The sequence below is a fragment of the Carcharodon carcharias genome, chromosome 16, assembly GCF_017639515.1.
Source record: "Carcharodon carcharias isolate sCarCar2 chromosome 16, sCarCar2.pri, whole genome shotgun sequence".
Taxonomy (NCBI): domain Eukaryota; kingdom Metazoa; phylum Chordata; class Chondrichthyes; order Lamniformes; family Lamnidae; genus Carcharodon; species Carcharodon carcharias.
In genome coordinates this window covers 116,312,238-116,335,625 of record NC_054482.1, presented here as the reverse complement: position 1 = coordinate 116,335,625, position 23,388 = coordinate 116,312,238, and the positions used below count along the sequence as shown (strand labels likewise).

Here is a 23,388-nt window from a genome sequence, read left to right as displayed (position 1 = left end):
GCGGGGGGGTCGAGGACATCGTTGGGGGGGTTGGGGGGGGTCTCCACACATTCAGAAGGCATCCCAGGGACGCGTCACTGAGTCGGGGGGGGCTGCACCCGTCTTGGCTTTTGGGGCCATGTCTTGACCAGAGCAGTCCTGGGCTACAAGGATTGAGTTGAGACGTGTGGCGCGTGGCTGCGTTTTAAATATGGTGGCCGGCGTGAGGAAGCAGCGTGGTAAGAGTGTGCCAGGCAAATCGGGAGCCGCCCGTCAGCGAGCTGGCGTGTTTCCCATGACTGCACAATTTATGAGGTGGGAGGGGGGGGACAATACAGCGCGGAAAGCCGCCATTGCGGCCAACGGGTAAAACATCTTTTTTCCCCGCCTGCTACCACACTTAGTGCAAATCTGGGATGATTCTGCCCTTAGCTTCACTACCCCTGACACTGTTGATGTGATTGATTCCCTCAGTTGATTTATGTTGATGGTTGTAAACATCTTACAACAGAAGTGAAACATCTTGCATTTATATAGCTTCTTTAATGTAATCGAACATAGTGATTTGGTACAAGTACCTACTTTGTGCCTGTTTCAGCTAAACAAAATAAGTCATTTGCTGACACATTTCTCAGACCCTTGGCCAATCAGGGTCAAGCTGTTTGGTTTAAATTTCAAACAAAACTTGGCAGTTAACTGTCAGTCACCATCGTAATGTATTCTCCATGGCAATGCCACTTGCCAACCAATCAGCACTCTCTTCACATGCAGTATTTCTTGTTGTTTTCCCGTTATATTGCTATTCTTGTGATTGTCCTGATCAGTGCCTGTATTGTAGCTCATTTATACCTGCTATAAGTGACATACATTCATACACATTCTCTGCAAACAAAAGGAATATGTTGAAGCCTTGCGCCTTAATTACCCTGGTGCTTGAGGAGCCTATAGCTCCTTGTTGTTTCTCCATGGCAACACCGTGGCCAATCAGAGTCGACTTGCCAAACTATCAGCACCCTTTTCTCCTGCAGTATAAATTGTTGTGATTGTTGAAATTTGGTATTCTTGTATTTGTCCTGATGAGTGCAAGATGCAAAGCTTTGGCAACATGTCTCTCTTTTCAGCAAAAAAGACATCCCAAGGTGCTTAACAGGACTGTTATCAAACAGAACTTGACACAGAACTAGGTCAGGACTTGTGGCCAAAAGCTCGGTCATAGGGATAGGTTTTGGGTGTGTCTTAAAGGAGAAGAGAGAGGTGGAGAGACAGGGAGGTGTCCGGTCGGAATTCCTGAGTGTAGCGCAACAATTAGAACTGTGGCTGGATAGCTCTTTGTGTTCCTATCTCTGCCCTCAGCCCCAGCACTCCCACCTCTCCCATCTTCAACCAGCAGGATCGCGGCAGCTTTGAGGTCACCTATCACAGTGAGGCGGGGCTAGAAGGAAACATGAAAGATGTGGCCTAATGATGTCATGAACGACACAATACGCTATTAATGCAATGTCACCCTGATCAGTATTGATGTGGAGGGATTGGAGAAGGTGCAAAAAGATGTTACCAGAACCTAAAACCTGTATTGGGAAAGGCTGAACAGGCTGCGGCTCGTTTCCTTTGAAGAGAGAAAACTGAGAGGTGACCTGATCGAGGCTTTTAAAATGACGAAGGGGTTCAGAGAATTGGTTTCCATCCTTGTTGGAAATAGAGGCTGAAAGGATAAGGTAGTCACTAACAAATCATACAGGGAGAAACTTCTCTACCCAGAGAGTTAGAATGTGAACCTCGCTACCACAGGGAGTGGTCGAGGTGAATATTATAGATACATTTAAGGGGAAGCTGGATAAACACATGAAGGAGAAAGGAATAGGAGGATATGGTGATGGGGTGAGATGAAGAGAGGGTGGGAGGAGGCTCTTGTGGAGCAGAAATACCAGCACGGAGCATTGGGCTGAATGGCCTGTTTCTGTACTTGATCTAACTAATGATTGGCATTGAATAATTTTATATTATTTTCTTCTTCCTTTGTTAGATTTTACTCTTGCATTTCAAATTACCATTCTTTAATAAGAATTATGACTAATACTTCAGCCTCAGTTTGTATAATAAACTGGAAGATGTTTACTAAGATAATGCTTCCAGCCTCAAAGTCCCAATTGTGGGGTGATCAACAAATGCTTTAAAAATATCGCAACTGTATATTGTTTATTTTATTAAAAATGGCAATATACAATTTCAATGATTTGTTTTTATTGGTTCAGTAAATTTGTAAACAACAGAGATCACTCATTTCATGAACTATTCAATCGTGTGTCACTGATTAACAATAAACTGTACAGGGTCCGGTGGTGAAGTCTCAACTGAGTGAGGTTAAGCTGCGTTAGATAGAATTGGAGCGAGGGGTAGAATGAGAGATTTGCATTTATATACTGCCTTTCATGGCCTCAGTGCGTCCAAAAGGTGCTTATCAGCCTGTGAAGTACCTTTGAAGTGTAGTCATTGTTTTAGCAGACACACCATCCAGTTTGTGCACAGCAAGCTCCCACAATCAGCAATGTGGTAGTGACCGGATAATTTATGTTAGAGTGATGTTGATGGAGGTGTCACTGCTGAGGAAACTCCCTGGCTCTGTTTGAAATAGTGTAATGGGATTCGTTTCCATCCAACCATGAGGGCAGAGTTATCATCACATCTGAAGAACAGCACTATCAGCAGTGCAGCACTCCCTCAGTACTTACCCTCTGACAGCGCAGCACTCCCTCAGTACTGACCCTCTGACAGTGCAGCACTCCCTCAGTACTGACCCTCTGACAGTGCAGCACTCCCTCAGTACTGACCCTCTGACAGTGCAGCACTCCCTCAGTACTGACCCTCTGACAGTGCAGCACTCCCTCAGTACTGACCCTCTGACAGTGCAGCACTCCCTCAGTACTGACCCTCTGACAGTGCAGCACTCCCTCAGGACTGACCCTCTGACAGTGCAGCACTCCCTCAGTACTGACCCTCTGACAGTGCAGCACTCCCTCAGTACTGACCCTCTGACAGTGCAGCACTCCCTCAGTACTGACCCTCCAATAGTGCAGCACTCCCTCAGTACTGAACCTCCAGCACTCCCTCAGTCCTGACCCTCTGACAGGGCAGCACTCCCTTATACTGCACCTCCAACAGTGCAGCACTCCCTCGGTACTGATTCTCTGACAGTGCAGCACTCCCTCAGTACTGACCCTCTGACAATGCAGCACTCCCTTAGTACTGACCCACTGACAGTGCAGCACTCCCTCAGTCCTGACCCTTTGACAGTGCAGCACTCCCTCAGCACTGACCCTTTGACAGTACAGTACTCCCTCAGTACTGACCCCCGACAGTGCAGCACTCCCTTATACTGCACCTCCAACAATGCAGCACTCCCTCGGTACTGATCCTCTGACAGTGCAGCACTCCCTCAGTACTGACCCTGTGACAGTGCAGCACTCCCTCAGTACTGACCCTCCGACAGTGCAGCACTGATAAACAACACCATTTCACATTTATATAATGATTTTAACATCATTGAATTTTCCACGTGTTTCCTGGGAGTGTCAGTTTGACACTGAGCCATCTAAAGAGATGTTTGGACAGCTTTGCTAAAGATGTAGGTTTCAAACAGCATCTTTATCGAGGGGAAGAGAAAGGTGAGATGCTAATGAAGGGATTTCGCCTCTTTAAGACTCAGGCTGCTGATTGCCCAGTGTCTAATTGCACAATATGCGAAGAATCATTTCCTGACAGCTTCTTTATACACACTTATCTTCTGAATGGTCTGGCTCTTAGCTTAAGGTCATGTTCCCCTGTTCTAGGCTCCCCACCAGTTCTCCTCTATCTTCCTTATAAATTCCTTTCAAAATCTTAAATCTTAGGAGCATAAGAAGTGATTTGATCTGTATCCCAGAGAATACGAACTTAGTTTACTTAATCTCCTCTCATAATCTAACTTTGAAATCCTGTTCACATTCTGGCGAATCCGCACCACATTCCTCCCATTCTATCCTTTCCAAGGTGCGGTGCCCGGAACTGCTGTAGATAAGGCCTAACTAAGGCTTTGAACAACTGTAGGAAAATATCTTCCCCATCATATTCTAACCCTCTAGATATAAATTAAATGTTCATGATTCTAACCACCCAGTAGTTCCGGATGGAACATTTAGAGGAAAGATTTTAGATACTAGATTACACCCACATGAACAGAAATGATTTAAGAGGGAGTTTAAAAGAGGTTTTCAAAGTTGTGGAGCTTTTAAAGAGGCCGAACATAGGAGGAGGAGTAGACCATTCAGCCCCTCAAGCCTGTACATCGCTTTGTGAAAAGCATGGCTGATTTGTATCTTAATTTCCTTCATCTTCCTTGCCTCCATATGCTTCTATGCCTTTGGCAAAGATCGATTATTCACAGATTAAACATTATTAATTGGGTCTCAGCATCCACTGCCTTTTGTAGAAGAGAATTCCACACTTTTACCGCCCTTTGTGTGAAGAAGTGTTTCCTACTCTCTCCTGAACAGCCTGACTTTGAGTTTAAGGTTAGGTCCTTTTGTCCTAACTCTCCAACCAGTGAATCTATTCCTTGCAAAATTGTAAATATTTTGATCAAATTACCCAGTCCCTATCTAAAAGCTGAATTTCTCTATCTCTCCCCCTAACCCTTAGTGCCTTTTAACATTCTGGTCAATCTGTGCTGCACTTCTCCCAAGACCAGGGCTAAGCGATTCCACAACCAACGGATCAGAGCTAAGCTCTGTGGTCCTGCTACATCCAGCCATGAATGGTGGTGGACAATTAAACGACTCACTGGAGGATGCGGCTCCACAAATATCCCCATCCTCAATGATGGAGGAAGCCCAGCACGTTAGTGCCAAGGATAAGGCTGAAGCATTTGCAAAAATCAGCCCAGGTATGTCCTGTCCACAAATGGCAAGACAAATCCAACCCGGCCAAGTGCCACACAATCAGTCTACTCCTGGCCATCAGTAAAGTGATGGAAGGGGTCGTCAACAGAGTGATCAAGGCGCACTTACCATAATAGACCATAAGATGTAGTAGCAGAAGTAGGCCATTTGGCCCATCAAATCTGTTCCACCATTCAATGAGATCATGGTTGATCTGATAATCCTCAACTCCACTTTCCTGACTTTTCCCCATAGCCCTTGATTCCCTTACTGATTAAAAATCTGTCTATCTCAACCTTGGATATACTTAATGACCCAGCCAGGATCAACCTAGTGAACCTTCTCTGGATGCCAGTATATCTTTCCTTAGATAAGGGGATCAAAATTGTTCACAGTATTCCACATGTTGTCTTACTAGTGCCTTGTATAGTTTTAGCAAGACTTCCCTATTTTGAGACTCCATTCCCTTTGAAATAAAGGCCAAATTTCCATTTGCATTCCCTATTACCTGTTACCTTTTTGTGATTCATACTTAGCAATAACTTGCTCACTGATGCCCAGTTTGGGTTCCACCAGGGCCACTCAGCTCCTGACCTCATTACAGCCTTGGTTCAAACATGGACAAAAGAGCTGAACTCCAGAGGTGAGTTGAGAGCAACTGCCCTTGACATCAAGGCAATATTTGACCGAATGTGGCATCAATGAACCCTAGTAAAACTGGAGTCAAAGGGAATCAAAGGGAAACAACCCTCCACTGGTTGGATCATACCTAACACAAAGGAAGATGGTTGTGGTTGTTGGAGTTCAATCATCTCAGCTCCAGGACATCACTGCAGGAGTTCCTCAGGATAGTGTCCTCGGCCCAACCATCTTCAGCTGCTTCATCAACGACGTTCCTGATGATTGTGCAATCATCAATGAACAATGTTCACCATTCGCGACTCCTCAGATACTGAAGCAGTCCAAATTCAGCAAGTCCTGGACAATATTCAGGCTTGGGCTGACAAGTGGCAAGTAATACTCGCACCAAGTGTCAGGCAATGACCATCTCCAAAAAGAGAGAATCTAACCATTGCCTCTTGACATTCAATGTCATTACCATTGCTGAATCCCCCACTATCAAGATGGGTTACAATCGACCAGAAACTAGCCTGGACTAACCATATAAAAACTGTTGCTAGTAGAGCAGGTCAAGAGGCTGGGAATCCTGCAGCGAGTAACTCACCTCCTGACTCCCCAAAGCCTGTCCACCATCTACAAGGCACAAGTCAGGAGTGTGATGGAATACTCCCCACTTGCCTGGATGAGCGTAGCTCCAATATTCAAGGAGCTCAACAGCATCCAGGACAAAGCAGCCTGCTTGATTGGCGTTCCATCCATTCACTCCCTCCACTACCGACAAACAATAGCAGCAGTTTGTACAATCTATAAGATGCACTGCAGGAATTCACCAAGCCTCCTTAGACTTCACCTTCCAAACTCATGACCACTACCATCTAGCAGGACAAGGGCAGCAGATAGATGGGAACACCACCACCTAGAAGTTCCCCTCCAAGTCACTCACCATCCTGACTTGGAAATATATCGCCGTTCCTTCACTGTCGCTGGGTCAAAATCCTGGAACTCCCTCCCTAACAGCGCTATGGGTGTACCATAGCGGTTCAAGAAGGCAGCTCACCACCACCTTCTCAAGGGCAATTCGGAATGAGCAATAAATGCTGGCCCAGCCAGTGATGTCCACATCCCATGAATGAATAAAAAGAGAAACATATATGAACATACAAATTAGGAGCACTTGGTCCTTTGAGCCTGCTCCATGTTTCAATAAGATCGTGGCTGATCTGATTGTAACCTCAGCTATACATTCTGCTAACCCCCGAGAACATTTCACCCCCTTGCTTAACACAAATCTATCTAGCTCTGCCTTAAATATATTCAAAGACTCTGCTTCCACCGCCTTTTGATGAAGAGAGTTGCAAAGACTCACGCTCCTCAGGGAGAAAAAAATTCTCCTCATCTCCGTTTTAAATGGGTGACCCCTTGTTTTTAAACTATGACCCCTATTTCTGGATTCTTCCAGAAGAGGAAACATCCTCTCCACATCCACCCTGTCAAGACCCTTCAGGATCTTATACGTTTCAATCAAGTTGCCTCTTATTTTTCTAAACTTGAGGGGATACAAGCCTAACCTGTCCAACCATTCCTCATAAGACCATTGCAGATATCAGTCTAGTAAACCTTCTCTGAACTGCTTCCAATGCATTTACATCCTTCCTTAAATAAGGAGACCATCTAGATATGGTCTTACCAATGCCCTGTGTAACTGAAGCATAGCCTCTCTACTTTTATATTCAATTCCCCTCACAATAAACAATAACATTTTATTAGCTTTCTTAATTACTTGCTGTACCTGCACACTAACCTTTTGCACTTCATGCACATGGACACCCAGATCCCTCTGCACCTCAGAGCTCTACAACCTCACCTCACTTATATGCCTCTTTGTTATTCTTCCTGCCAACGGGACAATTTCACATTTTCCCACATAATACTCCATTTTCCAGATCTTTGCCCATTCACTTCACCTACCCCTTTCACTTCACCTACCTATGTCCCTTTGTAGCCCCCTTATGCCCTCTTCACACTTTACTTTCTTACCTATCTTTACGTCATCAACAAATTTAGCAACCATTCCTTTGGCCCCTTCATCCAAGCACTGATCCCTGTGGCACACCATTCACTGCATCTTGCTAACCTGAAAATGACTCATTTATGCCAACTCCCTGTCTCCTGTTAGTTAGCCAATCTTCTATCCATGCCAATATGTTACCCCCTACATCTTGAACTTTTATTTTCTGCAATAAACTTTGACGTGGCTCCCTATCAAATGCCTCCTGAAAATTTAAGTACAGTACATCCACAAGTTTCCCTTTATCCACAGCACATGTTACTTCTTCAAAGAATTCCAAAAAGTTGGTTAAACATGATTTTCCACTCACAAAACCATGTTGACTTTGCCTGATTGCCTTGAATTTTTTGCCCTGCTATAGCATCTTTAGTACTGGCTTCTAACATTTCCCCTATGACAGATGTTAATCTAACTGGCTTGTAGTTTCCCGCTTTCTGTCTCCCTCACTTTTTGAATAAAGGAGTTATAGTCACTATTTTCCAATCTAATAGGACCTTCCCTGAATCTAGAGAATTTTGGAAAATAAAAACCAAAGCATCAACTATCTCACTAGCCACATCTTTTAAGACCCTAGGATGAAGTCCATCAGGACCCAGGACTTGTCAGCCTGCAGCTCCAACAATTTGCTCAGTGCCCCTTCCCTGGTGATTGTCATTTTCTTGAGTTCCTCCCTTCCTTCCATTCCCTAGTTGGCAGCTGGGATGTATCTTGTATCTTCTATAGTGAAGACCGATGCAAAATACCTGTTCAATTCAACTGCCATCTCCTTATTTTCCACTATTAATTCCCCAGACTCACTTTCTATAGGACCAACCCTCACTTTTGTTAACTCCTTTATTTTTTAAATATCTACAGAAACGCTTACAATCTGTCTTTATATTTCTAGTTGGCTTTTTACTGCACTAATTTTTCTCTCCTTATCAATCTTTTAGTTATTCTTGGCTGTTTTTTATATTCTATCTGATCTTCTGACTAGCTGCCAATCTTGGCACATTTATATGCTTTTTCTTTAAGTTTGATACTATCTTTAACTTTTTTAGTTAACCACAGATGGTGGGTCCTCCCTGTGGAATTTTTCTTTCTCATTGCAATGTATCTACTCTGTATTCTGAAATAATGGGCAGAATCATCCCGGATTTGCACTGAGTGCGGTAGCGGGTGGATGAAATGACATTTTACCCATTGGCTGAGATAATGGATTTTCACGTCGTATCATCCCAAATCCACCACATTACTTATGCATTCCCGGGAAACGCACCATTTCCATGGCAGGCTCTCATTCACCCACCACGCGATCACCTCGCTGCTTCATCATGACAGACACCACACTTAAAGTACAGCCACACACACTGCTTCCAGCCCAGGGCTGCAGCAAAGAAGACATGGCCTTTAAAGGCAAGAGGACTGCAGCCCGCAAGCACTTTGTAGATGCTGTGGAGACTGCTGTGATGTCCTCTACCCCCACTCTGGTCACCAGAGGGACAGCTACATCACCACTCCCGCTTGGTAGGCGATGGCAGTGGTGGTCAGTGCCAATGCTGCACAGAAGAGGTCAGCCATCCAATGAGGATAGAGGATGAATGACCTCATCTGTGCTGTCAGGGTATGGCAACCATCTCATCACTCTAAACTCACACACTCAAGCCTATCACACATTCACTGGCATCTCACTCATTGCCAGCTCATGGGACATCACCACCCACTCCCTCACCCATACACCCTCACATCTCCATCTGGCCTCATCTCCTCTGGAGACTGCCTCCTCACCATCTTGAGGCCACTTGCACAGATCAACATGTGCCCCCACACACACCCGGGGATACCCCCTTCCCCAGTACTGCCCTCGCCCTGCAGCCTCTTCCCTTGCCTGAGGCCACTTCCCCCTTCCCCAAGCAAGACTTTGCCCTGGAGCTGTTGAAAAGCCCCCCACATATGGCTGGTCCAGTAGGTACAGACCTGCCCATGAGCCCCCCTAAAAGTGAAGTGGTGCTGCCTGTGAAGCCTGGCACTGATGACTGTAAGTGTTGCCCAAAGCAAGTAGGCAAACAAACCTCGAGGTCCTGAGCAAAGTGCAGCTCACCAGGTGCATGTCGCTTACGTCCTGTTGTGAAACACATCAGCGTGTTTTCCTGCCAACATGGGTGAACAATCCAATGGAGGGGGGGGCGGGGAGATGAGTCCGGCGGGCTGGCCTTATAATGATTTGCTAATGTATTACAATGAGATTCCCGATGTCTGATAGTGGGAAACACAGCCCGCCATTGCTGGGCTGAGCGGATGATCGCAAACTCGTTTCATGCCATTGTGAAACTGATCGAACCACATTGCCCGCTCATGCCACCGAGCACACCTGAGGTTGGCAGGCATGAAAATTCCCGGCCATCCCCTTAACTGTCTGCCACTGCAACCCTATTGACCTATCCTTTAACTTTCTTTGCCAGTTCACTTCAGCTAGCTGTGCTTTTATTCCCCCATAATTGTCCTTATTTAAGTTTAAAATACTAGTTTTGGACCCACTCTTCTCTTGCTCAAACTGAATGTAAAATTCAATTAAGGTGCTTCTTAAAGACTACATCTTTGATCAAGCTTTTGGCCATCCATCCTAATATCCCCTTATGAGTTTTGTTGTCGAATTCTCCAGTGAGCACTTGGGACACTTTGCTACATTAAAGAAAATAAAAAAATAAATAAAAAATAAAATAAAATAAATGCAAATGTTGTTGTTATTGGTCCTGAGCCACCTTCTTAGCTATACCTAAGTGGCTAGTTCAGCCATTTCAGAGGGCAGTTAAGAGTCAGCCACGTTGCTGTGGGTCTGGAGTCACTTGTGGGCCAGACTGGGTAAGGACAGCAGATTTCCTTCCCTAAAGGAGATTCGTGAACCAGGTGGTTGGACAGTCCAGATTGTCGGACCTGCTGTGCGTTTCTAGCATTTTCTCTTTTTATTGAAGATTTACAGTAGCTGCACTGTTTGTCTGGTGTTTTGTGTTTCGAGCTTGTTTGAGAATTTGTACGTGAGCAGAGTGGCTGTTCAGGAACAGGCTTGAGGGACAGAATGGCCTGCTCCTGTGTTCTTTTTCAAATGGAGAACCTCAAACTTGTTCCTTCTCTCGTTTTCAAGGCTCATGCAGACATTGCCTCAATGTATACTGCAAGATAATTCCCCTCCAAGCCACTCACCACCCTGACTTGGAAATATCTTGCTGTTCCTTCACTGTCGCTGGGTCAAAATCCTGGAACTCCCTCCCTAACAGCACTGTGGGTGTACCTACACCACATGGACTGCAGCGGTTCAAGAAGGCAGCTCACCACCACCTTCTCAAGGGCAATTAGGGATGGGCAATGAATGCTGGTCTAACCAGTGAAGCCCACATCCTGTGAATGAATAAAAAATAGTCTGGTAGAAACGTTGCTCCTGTATCAAGGATTGAAATTCTCACTGATAGAAATGAAAACTAGTAGCCTTCAGTTCAGACAAGGGTTCCAACCCTCCAGGGTTGGTCTGGAGTCTCCAGGAATTGAAGATCAATCTCCAGGACAGTGCTGTATGCAACCCTGGAGAAAAATCATTGGGACATTAAAAATGGATTGCTTTTCTGTCATTTTCTTTGAACCTTTCTCTTTACCGGATCTAAGTTAATTAGAAATGGTGGGGGAAATGGCTGACAGTCTAATGTCATCCAATTGGGTAATGAGCCTTTCTGCTTTTCAAATGATGTAGGAAGGCAGCACGTCACATGTCACAAGGATGGACATGTTGGCCAGGGAATGGCTGGAGCGGGGGGCGGGCGGAGGGGGGGTGGTGGGGGGTGTGGGGGTGGAGGGGACAAGTCATGTGATGAAACCTCCGGGAATACACTTAATCATAATTGGCAACCATAAGTTCAGGTCAAGTTCTCTTAGTTTGAGAGAATAGCAATTTATCATGAGTAATGCCACAGGAGATCAACGAACATGAAACATTTAATAAGGTGGATGACAGTGATTAGTATCCGAAAAGTCTTTCCTCATCTAATATCCTTTCAGAAGCCATTATCCTTGTAACATCTCCTTTCTTTTACAGCTTTATGTTCCGCTGTTCTCTGACAAATTCATTTCAGTTCGTTGATCCCCTTGAATAACTTTAATTTATTTAGCACACAAATGGACACTTCAATGTAGTTTATAAATCTAGGCTAAATTACTGGTATCCTTTTAAGATTTCTTATTTACCCGGAGAGTGGTGAGAATGTGGAACTCACTGTCACATGGAATGGTTGAGGTGAATAGTATCGATACAGTTAGAGTAAAGTTGGATAAACACATGAGGGAGAAAGGAATACAAGGATATGGTGATAGAGTGAGATGAAAAGGGAAGAGAGTCATGTGGAGCAGAAACACCAGCAGGGAACAGTTGGGCCGAATGGCCTGTTTCGGTTCTGTAAGATTCCATACTTACTAAATATTAATTTAGTTTTGTCCATTGAACTTTGGGATACATTTACTTATCTTTGCGTTTTCTCATACAGGGTCTCCCAGGCCCACCTGGTGCATCAGGCCCTCCCGGAAGACGGGGTGCAAGGGTGAGTATGAAGGATAAGCCGTGTGCCTTCCTGCCTGCTCTGCTTCTTCTGTGTTGTCCCATTTGACTCTGAAAGGAGCCTCTCACCACAGATTCATCCCATCACCTGTTTCCACCACTGCATTGTCGCAGGGTCAGTACTGAGGGAGTGCTGCACTGTCAGGGCCAGTACTGAGGGATTGCTGCACTGTTGGAGGGTCAGTACTGAGGAGGGAGTGCTATACTGCCAGAGGATCAGTATTGAGGAAGTGCTGCACTATTAGAGGATCAATAGCGAGGGAGTGCTGTACTGTCAGATAGTCAGTACTGAGGGAGTGCTGCACTGTTGGAGTGTCAGTGGTGATGGGGAGTTACACTGTCAGATGGACAGTACAGAGGGAGTGCTGCACTGTCAGAGGATGAGTACTGAGGGAGTGCTGCATTGTCAGAGGGTCAGTCCTGAGGGAGTGCTGCACTGTTGGAGGGTCAGTAGTGATGGGGTGCTGCACTGTCAGATGGACAGTATTGAGGGAGTGCTGAACTGTCAGAGGGTCAGTACTGAGGGAGCGCTGCACTGTCAGAGGGTCAGTACTGAGGGAGTGCTGCACTGTTGGAGGGTCAGTAGTGATGGGGTGCTGCACTGTCAGATGGACAGTACTGAAGGAGTGCTGAACTGTCAGAGGGTCAGTACTGAGGGAGCGCTGCACTGTCAGAGGGTCAGTACTGAGGGAGTGCTGCACTGTTGGAGGGTCAGTAGTGATGGGGTGCTGCACTGTCAGATGGACAGTACTGAGGGAGTGCTGCACTGTCAGAGGGTCAGTACTGAGGGGGTGCTGCACTGTCAGATGGACAGTACTGAGGGAGTGCTGCACTGTCAGAGGGTCAGTAGTGAGGGAGTGCTGCACTGTTGGAGGGTCAGTAGTGATGGGGTGCTGCACTGTCAGATGAACAGTACTGAGGGAGTGCTGCACTGTCAGAGATAGTCTTTGAGATATGAAGTTCCTTGTGTCACGAAAACATTATCTGGTCATCGTCGCGTTACTTTGTGTGGGAGTTTGCTGTGTCCAAATTGGCTACTCTATGCCCTACATTGCAACAGTGACGACACTTCAAATGTACTTCATTGTGAGTGAAGTATTTTGGGATACCCCGTGGTTGCTATTGAAAAGCAAGTTCCTGTGGAAGTCTACGATGAAGTTTCACTGGCCTGAATTCTTGTGTTCCGAGGTCGGGTGTGCACCCCACCCGAACGCATGTAAAATAGCGAGAAAAGATGTCGGGGTGCATCATGCACGTGTGCAATATGGAGGTCTGCAGGCACGCGCGGGAATCAGAGCAACACCCGCTGACAATCGAAGGGCTCATTAAGGCCATTAAAAATCCTACTGACCGCGATTTGACCTTGCCCGTGTGGCTTTTAGCTCATCGCACGGGCAAAAAAGTCTGGGCGGAATTCACGTTTTAATCATTTCCTCGTTCAAGGGCGAGATGAAATCTCTGTGGGAAATAAAAATAGAGAGATATCTGGGGACTGGATTTTATGAGGTCTGCTTTCAGGTGCTTGTTTGTGCTGCCTGGACATTGTTTGCAGCATTTTTGCGCTTTTTAAAAAATTATTTGGAGGTCTGCATCTCTCTGGGACAGCTGTCTGTCTTCAGGGTGCTCGGTGGGAGCGCTCACCAGTGCCCGTGGTAACTCTGGTGCCCACCCTCTTCTCACCCCCCACCGGCAGTGCTGAGCCTTTCTGAGTGCACGTTTCAATGCTGGCTGGCCCTTCATTGGCAGCCAAGCATGAAATTGTGGTCGGGGCCGATCACAGTCGGGGGCCTGTTTCCCATCTGCTCCGAGGCCCATCGATCACGCGCACCCCTACGGGCACAAAATGCAGATCTTTGGGGATGTTAGACCGAGGCTCCCGGCTCCTCTCTCAGGTGGATGGAAAAGATTCCCTGGCACCATTCCAAAGAGAAACAGGCACGAGTTCTCCCCGCTGTCCCGGCCCAATGTTTATTCTACAACCAACAGCACCACACAGGTCTTTAGCCCCAGAGCTTCCCTTCCCCATAGGGTCATACCCCGGACATACTCCGGAAGGTGCGCTGGGGGAACCCTGGCTAGGACTGCACGGGAATTGCTTGGGAAGTTTGAACTTCTGATGGGCAGTTATCCTGCACAGGGAAGTATCCGATACTTCGATTTAAATCAGAGACCTTGGGTGGTTCTGACTATTTTAGCAGAATAGTTACCCAGGAAACGTTAGAAGGAGTAGCGATGGAGTGCTGCATTGTCGGATGGACAGTACTGAGTGGTAACCGGGAGTACTGTGTTCAGTTCTGGTCTCCTTACCTAATGAAGGGCATAGTTGCCTCAGAGGGAGTGCAACAAAGGTTCACTAGACTGACTCCTGAGATGTAAGGATTGTCCCATGAGGGGAAATTGAGTAAATGAGTAATATTCTCTGGAGTTAAGAAGAATGAGAGGTGATCTCGTTGAAAGGTAAAAATTCTTAGAAGGTTCGACAGGCTCGATACTGAGGAAAATCTCCCCTTGCTGGTTAGTCTAGAACATGAGGTCACTGTCTCAGAATAAGACACCGGCCTATAGATGATGAGCATCTCTTCACTTGTGAATCTTTGGAATCCTCTAACTCAGAGAGCTGTGCATGCTGTCGTTGGGTATCTTCAAAGCTGAGGATGATAGCTGTTTGGGTACTTGGAGAATCAAAGGACATGGGGTTAGGACAGGGAAGTGGAGTTAAGCTAGATTATCAATAATGATATAATTAACAGGTGGAGCAGGGACGAGGCTTTCTGCCTTCTCATGCTCCTATATCTTATAGTCTTAACTTCTCATGTTGCAGCCTACACAAAGAAGACATGGCCTTTAAAGGCAAGAGGACTGCAGCCCGCAAGCACTTTGTAGATGCTGTGGAGACTGCTGTGATGTCCTCTACCCCCACTCTGGTCACCAGAGGGACAGCTACATCACCACTCCCGCTTGGTAGGCGATGGCAGTGGTGGTCAGTGCCAATGCTGCACAGAAGAGGTCAGCCATCCAATGAGGATAGAGGATGAATGACCTCATCTGTGCTGTCAGGGTATGGCAACCATCTCATCACTCTAAACTCACACACTCAAGCCTATCACACATTCACTGGCATCTCACTCATTGCCAGCTCATGGGACATCACCACCCACTCCCTCACCCATACACCCTCACATCTCCATCTGGCCTCATCTCCTCTGGAGACTGCCTCCTCACCATCTTGAGGCCACTTGCACAGATCAACATGTGCCCCCACACACACCCGGGGATACCCCCTTCCCCAGTACTGCCCTCGCCCTGCAGCCTCTTCCCTTGCCTGAGGCCACTTCCCCCTTCCCCAAGCAAGACTTTGCCCTGGAGCTGTTGAAAAGCCCCCCACATATGGCTGGTCCAGTAGGTACAGACCTGCCCATGAGCCCCCCTAAAAGTGAAGTGGTGCTGCCTGTGAAGCCTGGCACTGATGACTGTAAGTGTTGCCCAAAGCAAGTAGGCAAACAAACCTCGAGGTCCTGAGCAAAGTGCAGCTCACCAGGTGCATGTCGCTTACGTCCTGTTGTGAAACACATCAGCGTGTTTTCCTGCCAACATGGGTGAACAATCCAATGGAGGGGGGGGGCGGGGAGATGAGTCCGGCGGGCTGGCCTTATAATGATTTGCTAATGTATTACAATGAGATTCCCGATGTCTGATAGTGGGAAACACAGCCCGCCATTGCTGGGCTGAGCGGATGATCGCAAACTCGTTTCATGCCATTGTGAAACTGATCGAACCACATTGCCCGCTCATGCCACCGAGCACACCTGAGGTTGGCAGGCATGAAAATTCCCGGCCATCCCCTTAACTGTCTGCCACTGCAACCCTATTGACCTATCCTTTAACTTTCTTTGCCAGTTCACTTCAGCTAGCTGTGCTTTTATTCCCCCATAATTGTCCTTATTTAAGTTTAAAATACTAGTTTTGGACCCACTCTTCTCTTGCTCAAACTGAATGTAAAATTCAATTAAGGTGCTTCTTAAAGACTACATCTTTGATCAAGCTTTTGGCCATCCATCCTAATATCCCCTTATGAGTTTTGTTGTCGAATTCTCCAGTGAGCACTTGGGACACTTTGCTACATTAAAGAAAATAAAAAAATAAATAAAAAATAAAATAAAATAAATGCAAATGTTGTTGTTATTGGTCCTGAGCCACCTTCTTAGCTATACCTAAGTGGCTAGTTCAGCCATTTCAGAGGGCAGTTAAGAGTCAGCCACGTTGCTGTGGGTCTGGAGTCACTTGTGGGCCAGACTGGGTAAGGACAGCAGATTTCCTTCCCTAAAGGAGATTCGTGAACCAGGTGGTTGGACAGTCCAGATTGTCGGACCTGCTGTGCGTTTCTAGCATTTTCTCTTTTTATTGAAGATTTACAGTAGCTGCACTGTTTGTCTGGTGTTTTGTGTTTCGAGCTTGTTTGAGAATTTGTACGTGAGCAGAGTGGCTGTTCAGGAACAGGCTTGAGGGACAGAATGGCCTGCTCCTGTGTTCTTTTTCAAATGGAGAACCTCAAACTTGTTCCTTCTCTCGTTTTCAAGGCTCATGCAGACATTGCCTCAATGTATACTGCAAGATAATTCCCCTCCAAGCCACTCACCACCCTGACTTGGAAATATCTTGCTGTTCCTTCACTGTCGCTGGGTCAAAATCCTGGAACTCCCTCCCTAACAGCACTGTGGGTGTACCTACACCACATGGACTGCAGCGGTTCAAGAAGGCAGCTCACCACCACCTTCTCAAGGGCAATTAGGGATGGGCAATGAATGCTGGTCTAACCAGTGAAGCCCACATCCTGTGAATGAATAAAAAATAGTCTGGTAGAAACGTTGCTCCTGTATCAAGGATTGAAATTCTCACTGATAGAAATGAAAACTAGTAGCCTTCAGTTCAGACAAGGGTTCCAACCCTCCAGGGTTGGTCTGGAGTCTCCAGGAATTGAAGATCAATCTCCAGGACAGTGCTGTATGCAACCCTGGAGAAAAATCATTGGGACATTAAAAATGGATTGCTTTTCTGTCATTTTCTTTGAACCTTTCTCTTTACCGGATCTAAGTTAATTAGAAATGGTGGGGGAAATGGCTGACAGTCTAATGTCATCCAATTGGGTAATGAGCCTTTCTGCTTTTCAAATGATGTAGGAAGGCAGCACGTCACATGTCACAAGGATGGACATGTTGGCCAGGGAATGGCTGGAGCGGGGGGCGGGCGGAGGGGGGGTGGTGGGGGGGTGTGGGGGTGGAGGGGACAAGTCATGTGATGAAACCTCCGGGAATACACTTAATCATAATTGGCAACCATAAGTTCAGGTCAAGTTCTCTTAGTTTGAGAGAATAGCAATTTATCATGAGTAATGCCACAGGAGATCAACGAACATGAAACATTTAATAAGGTGGATGACAGTGATTAGTATCCGAAAAGTCTTTCCTCATCTAATATCCTTTCAGAAGCCATTATCCTTGTAACATCTCCTTTCTTTTACAGCTTTATGTTCCGCTGTTCTCTGACAAATTCATTTCAGTTCGTTGATCCCCTTGAATAACTTTAATTTATTTAGCACACAAATGGACACTTCAATGTAGTTTATAAATCTAGGCTAAATTACTGGTATCCTTTTAAGATTTCTTATTTACCCGGAGAGTGGTGAGAATGTGGAACTCACTGTCACATGGAATGGTTGAGGTGAATAGTATCGATACAGTTAGAGTAAAGTTGGATAAACACATGAGGGAGAAAGGAATACAAGGATATGGTGATAGAGTGAGATGAAAAGGGAAGAGAGTCATGTGGAGCAGAAACACCAGCAGGGAACAGTTGGGCCGAATGGCCTGTTTCGGTTCTGTAAGATTCCATACTTACTAAATATTAATTTAGTTTTGTCCATTGAACTTTGGGATACATTTACTTATCTTTGCGTTTTCTCATACAGGGTCTCCCAGGCCCACCTGGTGCATCAGGCCCTCCCGGAAGACGGGGTGCAAGGGTGAGTATGAAGGATAAGCCGTGTGCCTTCCTGCCTGCTCTGCTTCTTCTGTGTTGTCCCATTTGACTCTGAAAGGAGCCTCTCACCACAGATTCATCCCATCACCTGTTTCCACCACTGCATTGTCGCAGGGTCAGTACTGAGGGAGTGCTGCACTGTCAGGGCCAGTACTGAGGGATTGCTGCACTGTTGGAGGGTCAGTACTGAGGAGGGAGTGCTATACTGCCAGAGGATCAGTATTGAGGAAGTGCTGCACTATTAGAGGATCAATAGCGAGGGAGTGCTGTACTGTCAGATAGTCAGTACTGAGGGAGTGCTGCACTGTTGGAGTGTCAGTGGTGATGGGGAGTTACACTGTCAGATGGACAGTACAGAGGGAGTGCTGCACTGTCAGAGGATGAGTACTGAGGGAGTGCTGCATTGTCAGAGGGTCAGTCCTGAGGGAGTGCTGCACTGTTGGAGGGTCAGTAGTGATGGGGTGCTGCACTGTCAGATGGACAGTATTGAGGGAGTGCTGAACTGTCAGAGGGTCAGTACTGAGGGAGCGCTGCACTGTCAGAGGGTCAGTACTGAGGGAGTGCTGCACTGTTGGAGGGTCAGTAGTGATGGGGTGCTGCACTGTCAGATGGACAGTACTGAAGGAGTGCTGAACTGTCAGAGGGTCAGTACTGAGGGAGCGCTGCACTGTCAGAGGGTCAGTACTGAGGGAGTGCTGCACTGTTGGAGGGTCAGTAGTGATGGGGTGCTGCACTGTCAGATGGACAGTACTGAGGGAGTGCTGCACTGTCAGAGGGTCAGTACTGAGGGGGTGCTGCACTGTCAGATGGACAGTACTGAGGGAGTGCTGCACTGTCAGAGGGTCAGTAGTGAGGGAGTGCTGCACTGTTGGAGGGTCAGTAGTGATGGGGTGCTGCACTGTCAGATGAACAGTACTGAGGGAGTGCTGCACTGTCAGAGATAGTCTTTGAGATATGAAGTTCCTTGTGTCACGAAAACATTATCTGGTCATCGTCGCGTTACTTTGTGTGGGAGTTTGCTGTGTCCAAATTGGCTACTCTATGCCCTACATTGCAACAGTGACGACACTTCAAATGTACTTCATTGTGAGTGAAGTATTTTGGGATACCCCGTGGTTGCTATTGAAAAGCAAGTTCCTGTGGAAGTCTACGATGAAGTTTCACTGGCCTGAATTCTTGTGTTCCGAGGTCGGGTGTGCACCCCACCCGAACGCATGTAAAATAGCGAGAAAAGATGTCGGGGTGCATCATGCACGTGTGCAATATGGAGGTCTGCAGGCACGCGCGGGAATCAGAGCAACACCCGCTGACAATCGAAGGGCTCATTAAGGCCATTAAAAATCCTACTGACCGCGATTTGACCTTGCCCGTGTGGCTTTTAGCTCATCGCACGGGCAAAAAAGTCTGGGCGGAATTCACGTTTTAATCATTTCCTCGTTCAAGGGCGAGATGAAATCTCTGTGGGAAATAAAAATAGAGAGATATCTGGGGACTGGATTTTATGAGGTCTGCTTTCAGGTGCTTGTTTGTGCTGCCTGGACATTGTTTGCAGCATTTTTGCGCTTTTTAAAAAATTATTTGGAGGTCTGCATCTCTCTGGGACAGCTGTCTGTCTTCAGGGTGCTCGGTGGGAGCGCTCACCAGTGCCCGTGGTAACTCTGGTGCCCACCCTCTTCTCACCCCCCACCGGCAGTGCTGAGCCTTTCTGAGTGCACGTTTCAATGCTGGCTGGCCCTTCATTGGCAGCCAAGCATGAAATTGTGGTCGGGGCCGATCACAGTCGGGGGCCTGTTTCCCATCTGCTCCGAGGCCCATCGATCACGCGCACCCCTACGGGCACAAAATGCAGATCTTTGGGGATGTTAGACCGAGGCTCCCGGCTCCTCTCTCAGGTGGATGGAAAAGATTCCCTGGCACCATTCCAAAGAGAAACAGGCACGAGTTCTCCCCGCTGTCCCGGCCCAATGTTTATTCTACAACCAACAGCACCACACAGGTCTTTAGCCCCAGAGCTTCCCTTCCCCATAGGGTCATACCCCGGACATACTCCGGAAGGTGCGCTGGGGGAACCCTGGCTAGGACTGCACGGGAATTGCTTGGGAAGTTTGAACTTCTGATGGGCAGTTATCCTGCACAGGGAAGTATCCGATACTTCGATTTAAATCAGAGACCTTGGGTGGTTCTGACTATTTTAGCAGAATAGTTACCCAGGAAACGTTAGAAGGAGTAGCGATGGAGTGCTGCATTGTCGGATGGACAGTACTGAGTGGTAACCGGGAGTACTGTGTTCAGTTCTGGTCTCCTTACCTAATGAAGGGCATAGTTGCCTCAGAGGGAGTGCAACAAAGGTTCACTAGACTGACTCCTGAGATGTAAGGATTGTCCCATGAGGGGAAATTGAGTAAATGAGTAATATTCTCTGGAGTTAAGAAGAATGAGAGGTGATCTCGTTGAAAGGTAAAAATTCTTAGAAGGTTCGACAGGCTCGATACTGAGGAAAATCTCCCCTTGCTGGTTAGTCTAGAACATGAGGTCACTGTCTCAGAATAAGACACCGGCCTATAGATGATGAGCATCTCTTCACTTGTGAATCTTTGGAATCCTCTAACTCAGAGAGCTGTGCATGCTGTCGTTGGGTATCTTCAAAGCTGAGGATGATAGCTGTTTGGGTACTTGGAGAATCAAAGGACATGGGGTTAGGACAGGGAAGTGGAGTTAAGCTAGATTATCAATAATGATATAATTAACAGGTGGAGCAGGGACGAGGCTTTCTGCCTTCTCATGCTCCTATATCTTATAGTCTTAACTTCTCATGTTGCAATGCCTATGATTACACATAAAGACTTGGCCAAATTGCCAAAGACTACAGTTGTCCTTAGCAAAGGACCTTTACCTTCAATGGAGAAGAAATAGATTCATCAGAAAAATAGAGAGGAAGAATGGTTAATTAACATCGAGCTCAATATCAGCCATGCAACTGGTGCCCAGAGTTATGTAGAACATCAAAACCACTGTGATTGGACTCCTTTACAGAGAGTAAATAGAAAAATACCGTGTAGTTAAACAATTAAACCTAATCTGACAAAGAAAGAGCGACATGATTCATTCCCCCATGCTACTGGCCTTTGAAAATTTTCATCCTTGTTTCCAAATCCTTCCTCACCCTCACCCCTTCCTGTCTCTGTGACCTCCTCCAGTTCCACAACCGGCTAATGTCTCCGCACTCCTCCATTTCTGAGCTCTTACACATCCCTTATTTTAAATCACTCCACCATTGGCGACCGTGTCTTCAGCTGCCTAGGCCCTAAGCTCTGGGATTCCCTCCTCCTCTCTCCTCTAAGGTGTTCCTTAAACCCAACCTCTTTGATCAAGCTTTTGGTCAACTGATCTAATACCTCCTTCTGTAGCTCAGTGACAAATTTCTTTGTTTTTTATTCATTTATGAAACATGGGCATTGCTGGCTGGGCCAGCATTTATTTCCCATCCTTAATTGCCCTTGAGAAGGTGGTGGTGAGCTGCCTTCCTGAACCAGTGCAGTCCATGTGGTGTAGGTACACCCACCGTGCTGTTCGGGAGGGAGCTCCAGGATTTTGGCCCAGTGACAGTGAAAGAATGACGATATATTTCCAAGTCAGGATGGTGAATTACCTGGAGGAGAACTTCCAGGCGGTGGTGTTCCCATCTATCTGCTGCCCTTGTCCTTCTAGATGGTAGTGGTCGTGGGTTTGGAAGGTCCTATTGAAGGAGCCTTTGATAACCCTCTTGTGTAGTTGGAGACATTTTGCAGTGCTAGAGGCTGTATATCCATTGGGGTGGGGCTGGAGAGGGGTTGGTGTTGTGCGTGGCAATCAGTACCATAGTTTTGTTTACCAAACCTCCACTTTAGAGACAAGTTAATTAATCCCAATAAATATCCTACTATTAAAATTGTGAGACTAAATTTTGGGATGTTAAAAGATAAAGGTAAGTGCTGAGACAATTGATCAGTATCGTTGATATAAGAAATTGAAGCATAACATTCATGAATGGCCTTAAAGAGATGATAACTGAGTCCTGGGACATCTTTCATCCCACATATCACAATTCTTTCAGATCTACAAAATGTCGCATACTCCGAGGTAAATGTTTATCCACTGGCCAGATGAAGATCTGCTGGAGTAGGTGGGAACCTTTCAGCACTCACCACCCCTCCCCCATTTCACTTTTCATTCCATTGATTTCAATGGGCTCAAATTTCATGAAATCCATAACAGATGGGTGACCAGCTCTGCCAAATTAGTGCCCAGTCAGTGAGGGCAAAAATGCCCCTCGGATCTCATTCATTCAGATATTCCTACTTTGTAAACACAACAGGAAAGACTGGGGCTCTTTTCACAAAAGGAAATGGCTGAGGGATCAGAGGGCTTTGAAATCATGGGGCTTAGTAAGATATAGAGAAGATGTTTTCACTTGTTGGGGAGACCAGAACCACGGTCCACCGATATAAGGTGGTCACTAATAAATTCAATCGGGAATTCATCAGAAACTTCAGGGAATGGTGAGAATGTGGAACTTGCTCCCACAGAGGGGTGGATAACAAAGGTGGCTTTAGACAAGTTCACATAATTCCATTCTGGAGAAATGATTAGGAGGATATGTTGATAGGGTGAGATGGAGAGGGGTGGGATAGAAACACTGGCGTGGACCAGTTGGGACAGGTGGTCAATGTAAATATCAACACAAACCCAGTCAGTTTGTTTTCTACCTGCAATTTTACAAACCTGCAAAACAGAACCGGCACTCACAGGGTTAAGCAACTGGAGCTAATGACTGAGGGACTTTATGTCAGTAAAGGTCGCTCAGAGAACTCTTAAGCTAGCCTTAAATGTCAGCTGGACAATGATTCTGATTGTCTTGGATGCAAAGAGCTAAAGTACCAGCCCATACATTTAACATATTCAAAGGTCACTGCAGGGCTATTTGTATGGGTTGTAAAAGTACATGACTGCTGGGGTGTTCAATGAGACAGCATTCAAGCTGCCGATAACTTAATGAGGGGACACCTCTTAAAAAGCGTTTGAATATTTTTCCACCCGCGCCCAGAAAGAGTTAGTTTGTGTCATATTCATGGCTGACCTGCTTGCTTACGATGTGGTAGAATGTCAGTATTCATTAGCAAGTTCCCCGTGACATTCGCTGGCACATTCAGTTG

The 23,388-nt window shown here is 46.4% G+C and overlaps 1 protein-coding gene across 1 annotated transcript in view; it reads left to right on the top strand.

Annotated features, from left to right (window-relative positions):
• Window positions 1-23,388, top strand: part of LOC121289422 (collagen alpha-1(XXIV) chain) — a 615,168-nt gene that overhangs the window by 84,945 nt on the left and 506,835 nt on the right. Inside the window, exon 4 of the mRNA XM_041208885.1 lies at window positions 12,090-12,143. Within this exon, the coding sequence (XP_041064819.1) occupies window positions 12,090-12,143 (54 nt within the window). The remainder of the gene's footprint in view (window positions 1-12,089; window positions 12,144-23,388) is intronic.